Genomic DNA, 10,962 nt, shown 5'->3' on the forward strand with positions numbered 1-10,962 from the left:
TCGAATCAGTGGTAGCCATGACGGATTCGCGAATGACGCTTCGCGTCATGAGTGTCGTGATTTTTGGCCCTTTATACACCACACGCACAGCTGAAAGTATGCTCTTTTGGGCAGAAATACACTCTTTTCCGGGAGAATGGGACTACCCACAAAAGGAGTAAAATTTGACGCATAAAAAGAATAAGTTTTACACACTTTCCTGTTTTTATTCATAAATGTTATTCATTTGTGAATATAAGATAGTCATAATTATGCATAATATTTATTCCTTTTTGTGTGTAGTCCCATTCTCCCACGAAAGAGCGTACTTTGAAGTCATAATTAAATACTTTATAGTCAAAAGAGCATACTTCAAAGTCTTTTGTGTGTAAACTTTTTTAGCAGTGCAGGTGCCTGCACAAACCGTATGCTTGCGCCTTGTGGAACATGGAGCTACTTGACCTGCCGCGGTCACCAAGCTTCCAACCTCCTCTTTTTTTTTCACACCGTTTGAGTGACAAGGAGAAAGATCCTATCTCCTGGTAGTATTTGATTAATTTCAGGCCGATCGGTGTTCTTGATAGATCTTCAAGCTTGATGTTTTTGATGAGATGCGTTCGTCACGCCATCCGTTGTAAGAATGACCTCTTGCACCGTTGACACCCGCCTTTTAGACAGTTTGGCGTTGACGATGCTGGGTCATTAGGCCGAAGGTCATTAGGCTGAAGGCCATTAGGCCGAATGGTCATTACGCCGAATGGCCATTGAGCCGAATGAGAACTGGGGAGTGGGAAGTGAGTAGTGCGCAATAAGGAATAAGTAGAAAGGAAGAAGGAGGAAGAAGGAAAAATAAAAAAGAAAGAAGGAAAAAGGAAGAGCGAAGAAGGAAGACGGAAGAATGAAGAAGCAAGAAGCAAGAAGGGAGAAGGACGAAGAAAAAAAAGAAAGAAGAAAGAACAAGGAAGAAGGAATAAGGAAGGAGGAAGATGGAACAAGGAAGGAGGAATAAGGAAGAAAGAAGAAGGAAAAAGGAAGAAGAAAGAAGGATGAAGGTAGAAGGAAGAAAGAAGAAGGAAGAAGGAGGAAGGAAGAAGGAAGAAAGAATAAGGAAGAAGGAAAAAGGAAGAATGAAGAAGAAAGAAGGATGAAGGAGAAGGAAGAAGAAAGAAGGAAGAAGCAAGAAGGAAAAAGGAAGAAAGAAGAAGGAAGAAGGATGAAGGTAGAAGGAAGAAAGAAGAAGGAAGAAGGAGGAAGGAAAAAGGAAGAAGGAAGAAAGAAGAAGGAATAAGGAAGAAGGAAAAAGGAAGAATGAAGAAGAAAGAAGGATGAAGGAGAAGGAAGAAGAAAGAAGGAAGAAGGAAAAAGGCAGAAGGAAGAAGCAAAAAAAAAGAAGAAAGAAGGAAGAAAGAAGGCGGAAGAAGGAAGCAGGAAGGAAGAATAAAGAAGAAGGAAGAGGGAAGAAAGAAGAAGGAAGAAGGAAGAAAACGGAAGAAAGAAATAAGAAGAAGAAAGAAGGTAGAAGGAAGAAGGAAGAAGAAAGAAGGAAGAGGAAAGGAGGAAGGAAGAAAAAATAAGAAAGAAGTAGGAAAAAGGTAGGAGGAAGAAGGAATAAGGAAGAAGGAAGATACAAGAAGGGAAAAGTGCACGGACTGCTTTGTCCCTTTCTCGCTGCAAAGAAATTAGAAAACAACAAGGCCAGTGTACGTCAAAATTTATGAGGAACGAAAGAGAAAGAGATGTTTCCGTGCAGTGCCCTATAGACGAATCCAAGTAAAAATAAGAAGAAGACACACGACGGTGTTAACTTTGACAGATCCTACAGCACAGCATAGGAAGATCATTTTAAAATGCTTATAATAAATTCTAGACAAAATGTAATTTAAATCTGATTGATGTATGATACGGAAAAAGTTCCGAACTGTATGATAGATACATTTTTGGAAAAAATTAAAAAAATCGAGATAAGCTTCCAGATATGTAATTCAGAACTATTTCCGTACCGTACATCAATCAGATTTTAATTACAATTTGTCTAGAATTTATTATAAGCATTTTAAAATGATCTTCCTATGCTGTGCTGTAGGATCTGTCAAAGTTAACACCGTCATGTGTCTTCTTCTTATTTTTACTTGGATTCGGATTCGTCTATACCTAACGACGCCTACCATGATGCAGCAAATCAAACTTCTGAAAATTGTGATGCAAACACCGAAAATATCATAGAGTGGCGGATTTACATAATTTTTATCGTTGAGCCAAATGATGTATCAATCCAGCTTTCCACGCTCGCCATAATGGCGGATGCTATAAAAAGTTTGACATTAACTGCCAGCCATTGAACTGAAATTTTCGTCTAAGCATGCATTGTGATATTCGTCACCAACGACAACTCAACATTTGTTATTTTTCCATCAACAAAAAAAACTCTGCAATAGTATAAAAATTGACTGTTATTTACCGAGTTATTTACCTCTTAAATCTGAATACATTTTAACTACTCTATTATCTTTCAGATGTTGCAGTTTGAGGCCATTTTAATAAATAATAATCTACGAATGCCATTGAAGCAAAGGATGAAGTTGAAAGGGAATTTAAATTTAATTTCAAACACACATCTACAGTCACCCAAAGCATTATCTACAGTCACCCATTAATGATGTAGACTTTTCAACTTGAACATCACAAATGATGTCCAGTGACGCCCAATTCCGTTTTCCGTGTTTACATTGAATTTTGACGTACGGTTGCTTTTTAGTTGGGCTATGGCCCAACCAGCGGAGGCCCAACTAAAAAGAGACCCAAGTATTAAAATCCCAACCAGCGAATCCCGACTGTATACACGTGTTCAAATGGCTGTCAGTTGACCCAACTAAAAAACTAAATTCGTTAGTTGGGCCGAGGTCGTGGCCCAACCAGCGAATCGCGATTGTACCTCAAGCTGTGAGATTTTTGATTATTCTAATATTTGCACGAAGGGTTGAATGGATTAATGAAAAAGCAAAATCTGCCGCTATGAAACGAGTAGATAGAGCCACCGTAGACTAGTTCCTTCAAAACCACTCGCATGTTAACCTACATATACAGTAGCGACTTTGTTTTGATGTGGTGAGTGCAGAATAAGTTACCTAAAATAATCAATTGGTCCTACGAAAACAGGGGGAGAAGGCGGAGCACTGAATCCCTACCCCAACATGTGCGACATCTGGATTTGGTTCTAAAATGTAAACAACAGTGTTAATTCTCTACCACCTTTTTGTTATGGCGAGTCAATTTTTATGCACACTTTTGTTTTCTATATTTTATCAAAATTAAACACTCATTCATGCAGCAATATAACGATGTGGTATGCTTGAGATACCTGCTTGATTATAGGGACTCGAAAAAGAATTTATTTGCAGTAACTAACCGAATATAAAAATGTTCGTATTAACGATTGCGCCCTAACAGCGGTTCTAAGCTTCGATGCAGAGTACACGAGCTTTGTTCGCCAGTGACAGGCGTATGAGGCCCTTGTACGAAAAGCTTCACAAATGGTTAACAACCTTCTTTTTATGTTAACTAGCCAAGGTTGAAACTTGACCTATTTGGATTCAAAAGTTACCAACCATCTTGACTATCTCGACAAAGCGCGGACTCATCCCTTTCAAGCCGTATATCGAAATAAATTGTTCTTCTTACAATTAATACGATAAAAGTGCAGCATGCAACTTTCCAATATCCTAAAATATATAAAAAAAACCACATATTTTCCTTTGCTGAGCAACCCAATTCATATAATGGAATCTACCGATAAATATCTATACCGATTTTCATGCGGTTTATAAATACCGATATTCTTTAAAACGATCTGGCTACCCTGCTAAAGACAGTTTGTTTACATTCGACGACGCGTCCTTTTCAGTTACGGAACACCGCACAGCTCGCATTATTTACATTCAATTTTCTTCAATTAAAAATTAAATAACGGTTAGTGTTGTATAAAAGTTTTGTATTATTTCCGAGAAGCCTTCCGGTCGGCACGATGCTATCCTTTCGGCAGCTGTTGTGCTTCATCCTTTCGCTGCTGTCGTTCCTCTCAGTGTTCTATTCGGTCGGTAAGCTCGGGGTCTTTCTAGCCACGCCCATTCTCCGGCAGCGCGATTTCCGGCATGTCCTGTTGAGCTCTCTTCTCGATGATCGAAGTTTGCTGAAAGCGACTTTATTTTCGCTGTGTTTCAATTCGGTGTGGATAGTTTTGTTTGTCATCCAGCATAGTGCCATGAAGGCCGAAGTTGTTAAGCGGTTCTGGCGGAAGCTGGGATTGGAAATTGCCGAACGGAGTGTGTATAATATTGCATCGTCCTATTGCTTACTGGTAAGTTACTAAAAAATGTATATGTTTTATTCCCCTATGTAGGTATCAACTTAATATAATACTAATACTTTAGCAACATTATTAAAAAAATAGGATTCGTTCCTGGATTGAATTTTATTAATTTATCATTGCAGATTCTGCTGAAGAACTGGAAAACAACGCAGTCATATCAACTGTGGTACGTAGAAGTGGAGTCAAGTCCTGTGCTCTGGTGGACATTTGTATCAGCTCATATCGTTTCCTGGATTGTCATCTATGGGGGCAGTTTGCTGATGGATCTGCCCGAGCTGATTGGGCTGAAACAGATTTACTACGACGTGAATGATTTAGCTCCACCAATGAGCTACAAGTCACGGGAGCTCCGTAGTTTCTACGGGAGACTTAGGCATCCTTCTTTCGTTGGACTATCCGTGGTATTGTGGATCACCAATTCGATGAGGTGAGTTAAATATATTTATTTTCTTGATCAATGTTGGGTAATGATTTATCGTCTCAGTTTGGACCGCCTCGTATTGGCAGTTATCTGGAGCATCTATATGTACCTATCTTGGAATACCAATAAGACTGATTTGGAGTATCAGAAATACCAACTCAATCGCAAGAAGGTTGAATTAACACACGTACAAGAGTGAAGTACACCTTCTCGAGATATTGTGTCCAAACATTTAATTTATTAGATTTACGAGCTAGTTTGTCACGCTTTTGACTAACATACATAAGACTTTTGACTAAACCAAATGCTATTTTCGTGTAATTAACAAACTATTAATTTTATTCATGATTTACATTTACTTAACTTCTAAACACAATGTTGAATATAAATGCTTTTTATATCACGGAAAATATGAGAACTCCCCAATCTATACAAGTTGCTTGAAATGCCGGTTCAGATTGGCCATGATGGCCGTCCGCTGGAATTCGACTTCTCGTCGGCAGAAACGCCCAAACAGGAATGGGCATTGATAATGCACCGTTTCTTGGCAGAATGTATCCTCCTCGTTCAAGTACGACATCTTGAATTCGCCTTTCGAGTTTACTGAAACAATAAATGTATTTGTCAAATTACTATTTCATATTTCAAATACATTTCAATATTACGATATTAGTGTACGAGTGCTCAGAGAGCTACCTTTTCCTAGAATAAATCACTAAAGAATCAGTTCTGTTGATTCTGTGAAGCAGAATCCATGCAAAAAACCCCGATTTATCTACCTAGCAGTGACGATACCTTTCTTGTGCATTATACAATGTATTGAAAGAAAAACATTAGAAAGGTCAAAAAAGCTCTTTAGTGGAATAGATAACTTTTTTTGGATCATTTTGCATGTTTTTCAATTGATTTTAAAATGCATTGCCATCATTTTTGAAAAAAAATTCGGTTGTCAATTTTTTTCCAAGGAGGGACCCTTCTAAAAAAACACCGCATTCCGGATCGACTGCAACCTGTTGCGAGTAAATCGAATAATGCTAAGTTCCAAAAAGTGTGCCGTACACACACACACATACAGACATCACCACAGTTCGTCAAGCTTAGTCGATCGATATAAAACACTATGGGTCTCCGGGTCTTCAATCAAAAGTTCTTTTTTGGAGCAAATATATAGCCTTTCGGTACAACTTTGTTGTACGAGAAAGGCAAAAAACGTAAAATAATCGGCAACAGTAATAAACACTATCGCTCAGCGAAGTAAAGTGTAGAATAATAGCAAGAGACAGCTGGTATGAAATGTAGCCAATGTGTCTGATGAAGAAATATTCTAATCCTAATAGAAATAGAACAATGTTTTCAACAATAACTATGCTTGGTAGATAGTAAATCAAATCACGAGAACATTAAATAAGTAAGTAAATTGAGTAAATTTTACTCGTTTCCACTGTTATCTTAATTTGATGATCTATTCATTTGTTATTTTTCGGCCATTATCGATACGGCCATTTGTAGTCCTAGTCCTGATAAAATCTACTAAGTTCGAACTTTGTTTTATTTCACACTTCTGCCTTATTTTGAGCATTCTAACACTTCCAAGCTTTAATACAATTTTATCCGATCATGTCACCTCGAAAAACACTTACAACAGAACAAGCCGAGCAGAAAGCACGTCTTATGGGTAGACGCCACCAGGTACTGACCCCCCTCGGCTTCAGGCAATTTCCGAACGGAGAAGTGACCCACGGCGGTGTTTCTCGAGTGGGGCCAGTGCGACAGTCGCTCTGTATATTCAACCGAATACTTCCAGTGATCCAGATTACCGTGATCGGCAATAATGTTGAAATCCAAGCTGCATGGAGAAAATGAATTGTCGTTATCATCGCCTTACGCCCACGCGCATGCGCAGTTCGAATGTTTAAATCATCTCACATTGTGGGATTGAGTTTCTTCATTTTGCTAAAATCGGCCACATATTCCCAGACGACTTCCGGTTTGGTGCGGTGGATGATGGTGTCTATTTGATACTTGCTGTACGACGACGACAGCAGATAGTACAGGATGGCAGAGAAAATTACGACGACCGTAATTTTCCTTCGAGCCCAGCGCGCGGCGAGAGTCATTTTCGATGGTTTTGAAATTCAAATGCTTTTCGTACTTAGATATTCAGTGTAAACATGCAGCGTTCAAAGCACAGCGATATCTACTAGTTGGAGTGGTTTGAATGAGTTCTCTCTATCGACTGATGTAGAAGGAGAGAAACTGGAGTTGACCCAGGAAAAGTGTGTGCATGAATAAAAAGAATGTAAAAATATTCGACACATAAACCGTCGAATGCTCACATATGGTGCGCGAAAGACTTACCTAAAGCGATAAAAAACAACAAAAATAAAGCCGACAGCGTCCTTTTTTTCGGACACTATTCGGGCGCATGTCATTAATATTGAAAATACCCCAAACCAGGATTAATTATACAACACTACTAATAATTGATCATAGTTATAATGTACCATCCCCCAGCCAAAAAAAGCTTAGGAACGTTATAAAAACTATTAATTCGGCGCCACAATGATTATATTGGAAATCTTCTGGCGCTAACACAAATTTTACTCATTTTTCTGCCCAAGCATTCGTTTAGCAAATTTAATTGATTAAAAATCTTATTGGATTTCCCACTACCCCATAACTAAGGATATCCTACAACAAATGTGTGGATGAGTTGATATGAAATTATTTCCGTTTTACTTTTGCGATCAAAATATCACAAAACAGTCAATAAAAGCCGCTTGGTGCGTTTTGGCAGAACTATATAAAATGCGCGTTGTAAATTTCCCATGCAAAATTTCCATACGAATCTAAATTTCAGTAGAAGACGGCTACTCTCTAATATCACAGGTCCGAGGATATATAACCAAACTGGTGGTCTAACATGCACTAGCACTACTCTACGGATAAATTTTAAGCATTTTTTCAACATATTGATTTACAATCCCCGAACAACTTTGTAGGAGATGGCAATTTTCTAAATCTCACAGATCCCGAGATATCGAAGTACTGATCTCTCATATACAGTAGCGCCTCCTTGCGGATGAATTCTAAATTATTCAGTCTCTCAAGATATTGGTTTCTAATCCTCGACAGTGTTGGTAGAATCATGCTCAAATCTCACTCACCGAAGCCTCATGTGCAAGCTGATTCGTTTGCGATTTTGCATGGAGTGCTTCACGCATGAGTTTTTACGCAGAATCGCATCGTTTCGCTCATTTGCCGAAAAATGATTTCGCCCCAAAAACCGTCAAAACCCAATCGAAGCGTATTTTTTGGTTACGTATGGATTCCTTATCTATTGTTTTAAGCAAAGAAAGTTATTCCGATGAATTCAACGAAGAAGAACACGCAAAAATCACGCAATGATACAAATTGCGAGTCAAATCATGGACGATTCTCTGGGCCATGAGTCGGGTGACGTTTGCCTCGCGCTTGATTTGAATCGTGGATGAGATTTGAGAATTTGAGTTTCTACCAACACTGATCCTCGAACAACTTTGAAGAAGACGGCAATTTTCACAGATCCCGAGACATCGAACGAAAAAAAAATCGCTCATATACACTAGCGCCGCCTTACGGCTAAATTCTGAACTAAACAGTTTCTCAACATATTGGTTTCCAATGCTCGTGCAATTTCACAGAAGACGGCAACTTTCTAAATCGAGAGATTTCAAACCAAACTGATCTCTCATATACAGTAGCGCCACCTTGTGGATGAGTTCCAAACTAAACAGTTTCTCGACATATTGGTTTACAATCCCCGAACAACTTTGTAGAAGACGGCAATTTTTCAAATCAGGCAGATCCCGGGATATCGAAGAACTGATTTCTCATATACAGTAGCACTTCCTTGCGGATGAATTCTAAACTAAACAGTTTCTCAACATATTGGTTTCTAATCCTTGAACAACTTTGTAGAAGACGGCAACTTTCTAATTCCACAGATCTCGAGATATCCCAACAAACAGTTTAAGCTGAAGAAGCTAGATTTTTAGCTGAAGAAGGCTGTTTTTAGTTGAATAAGCGCTCTATCATATTCCACTGTTTGTTGCATTCCATTGTTGTTGAATTTTTTACCAAACAGTATTTCAACATATTGGTTACCCATCCTCGAGTTTCTACCAACACTGATCCTCGAACAACTTTGAAGAAGACGGCAATTTTCTGAATCTCACAGATCCCGAGATATCGAACGAAACTGATCGCTCATATACACTAGCGCCGCCTTACGGCTCAATTCTGAACTAAACAGTTTCTCAACATATTGGTTTCCAATCCTCGAACAACTTTGTAGAAGATGGCATCGTTCCAAAACAAACAGATCCCGAGATATCAAACCAAACTGATCTCTCTTATACAGTAGCTCCACCTTGCGGATGAATTCTAAACTAAACAGTTTCTCGACATACGTGAAGACGGAAACTTTCTAAATCCCATATAGATCCAGAAATATCGAACCAAACTGGTATTTTCATATGCACTAGCGCCGATAAGTGGGAAAATTCCGAATCAATTTTTTCTTGACTTACAGGACCGCGTGGGATCAAAGATGGATTTAAAAAAATCACTACGGTAGGATTTTGAGAATTTTTAGAAGAAACATCGCGCCATTTATTGAGAAAATTGACTTTTTTCACCGGTGTTCCGTTGTTTCCGGATATTCTGGAGCAGGCTTGTAAAATGTCATCTGCATGTCATTTGACTAATTTGCTCATAACTTTCTTTAGAAGCAAAATTTCTTCCATAATTTTGAATGTACTCATAACGCTTGAGTAGGGTTATATTTTTGTCCAAGGGTACATTGCTCTAAGTATAACATCAAAGGCTGGAGAGTGAAAACTCTCCAAAATGTCACGTGTCATTTGACATAATGTCATTTGAATGACATTTTGCCTCCCACGCCCCAGATTACATATTTACAGCAAAGTCTCGTTAGACAAAGTTGTAGGCCCATTTAACCGCTATAAGTTCGTCATACAACATGAATTGATAGCTACCTTCTGAAACAAGTTCTGGGAAAATTATACAAACGAATGCAAATGACATTTTACAACACTGTTCTGGAGGACCAGTCGAAGATCCATTGGACTTAAAAAATGTCCTCAATGAGAGTATATTATATATCCCCTTCATTATTTTTCTGAAAATATCATGTTGATATAATTTTGTTTAACATTTTTTCAGTATTCGAAAAATATGTAAGGAATTTTGCAGAGTCTTTGACATTTTTGGATCTTCTTATAAATCCAATATATGATATACCAATAACAAATATCATTTCCCAACACGTGCTATCAAAATCTTTATCGCCTCACTTCACAACGCGGCTCTTCTGATTCCGATGGCGATTCCGACCACTTCAAATTCGTTATTTTAAAAACTAATCTCAAGTGCCAGAGATTTCAGAAATTTCAGGAATAAATTTTTCAGTTCAAATATTGAAGAAATCATAATCGATAACCCTTTTGCTTCTAAGATCCTTTCACGTATCCCAGCTTTCTTCTCGAAATACAAATACATTAGCTCTTAAATCTGCTTAGTGTTATATGTTTCTTAGTTAAAACTTCTAAATTGTTTCTATTCAAGAAAACACACTTACCGTCTATAAATCTGATTGATAATTTTAGAAAATTATATCAGCATTACAGAATTTCCAAAATATCAAAAATCATTCTAAAGCTAAGATATTAAACTGGAATCTTAGAAGTATTGTCTATCCGGAATAAATTTATACCGCTTTTTATACCGAAGTTGGATTTTTCTCCAGATACAGGCAACTTTCCCAACTTCGGAAGTAGTGCGCTTAATTCGCCTAAAGATGCGCTTAACAACGCATCAATTTCATTTCATTTATTTAGTTAACATCTAAACAGATAACACTGAATCAACAATTTGACGCCACAATGCACGGTTCGAGGCCGCATCTCTCCATCCTCGGATACTCCCCACGCTCGCCAAGTCGTTCTGCACCTGGTCTGCCCATCTCGCTCGCTGCGCTCCACGCCGTCTCGTACCTGCCGGATCGGAAGCGAACACCATCTTTGCAGGGTTGCTGTCCGGCATTCTTGCAACATGTCCTGCCCATCGTACCCTTCCGGCTTTAGCTACCTTCTGGATACTGGGTTCGCCGTAGAGTTGGGCAAGCTCATGGTTC

The 10,962-nt window shown here is 38.5% G+C and overlaps 2 protein-coding genes across 3 annotated transcripts; one reads left to right on the forward strand and one right to left on the reverse strand.

The window, feature by feature from the left end:
* The first annotated feature begins 3,841 nt into the window (after window positions 1-3,841).
* Window positions 3,842-5,142, forward strand: LOC134217541 (nurim homolog). Its single transcript, XM_062696311.1, has 3 exons — window positions 3,842-4,333; window positions 4,468-4,772; window positions 4,830-5,142. Exons 1-3 carry the CDS (start codon window positions 4,001-4,003, stop codon window positions 4,963-4,965), a joined length of 774 nt encoding a protein of 257 aa, XP_062552295.1. The 5' UTR covers window positions 3,842-4,000; the 3' UTR covers window positions 4,966-5,142.
* LOC134217542 (uncharacterized) lies at window positions 4,983-7,352 on the reverse strand. Of its 2 annotated transcripts, XM_062696312.1 has the most exons (4): window positions 7,125-7,329; window positions 6,693-7,022; window positions 6,407-6,612; window positions 4,983-5,369 (listed from the first exon to the last, which is right to left on the reverse strand). In XM_062696312.1, exons 2-4 carry the CDS (start codon window positions 6,881-6,883, stop codon window positions 5,194-5,196), a joined length of 573 nt encoding a protein of 190 aa, XP_062552296.1. In that variant the 5' UTR covers window positions 6,884-7,022; window positions 7,125-7,329; the 3' UTR covers window positions 4,983-5,193. The 2 variants fall into 2 exon arrangements, with proteins under 2 accessions (XP_062552296.1, XP_062552298.1); XM_062696314.1 differs by having other exon boundaries at window positions 6,464-6,612; window positions 6,693-7,352.
* Window positions 7,353-10,962: the final 3,610 nt, after the last annotated feature.

This window comes from Armigeres subalbatus, chromosome 2, assembly GCF_024139115.2.
Source record: "Armigeres subalbatus isolate Guangzhou_Male chromosome 2, GZ_Asu_2, whole genome shotgun sequence".
Lineage (NCBI taxonomy): Eukaryota > Metazoa > Arthropoda > Insecta > Diptera > Culicidae > Armigeres > Armigeres subalbatus.

Excerpts from the sequence above, each read along its gene's own strand:
- LOC134217541 (XM_062696311.1), top strand. The coding sequence starts at position 4,001 with ATGCTATCCTTTCGGCAGCTGTTGTGCTTCATCCTTTCGCTGCTGTCG. Across the intron at positions 4,334-4,467 it reads CATCGTCCTATTGCTTACTG|ATTCTGCTGAAGAACTGGAA; the intron begins GTAAGTTACTAA and ends TTATCATTGCAG. Across the intron at positions 4,773-4,829 it reads TGGATCACCAATTCGATGAG|TTTGGACCGCCTCGTATTGG; the intron begins GTGAGTTAAATA and ends TTATCGTCTCAG.
- LOC134217542 (XM_062696312.1), bottom strand. The coding sequence starts at position 6,883 with ATGACTCTCGCCGCGCGCTGGGCTCGAAGGAAAATTACGGTCGTCGTA. Across the intron at positions 6,613-6,692 it reads AAGAAACTCAATCCCACAAT|CTTGGATTTCAACATTATTG; the intron begins GTGAGATGATTT and ends TTCTCCATGCAG. Across the intron at positions 5,370-6,406 it reads TCTGCTCGGCTTGTTCTGTT|TAAACTCGAAAGGCGAATTC; the intron begins GTAAGTGTTTTT and ends TTATTGTTTCAG.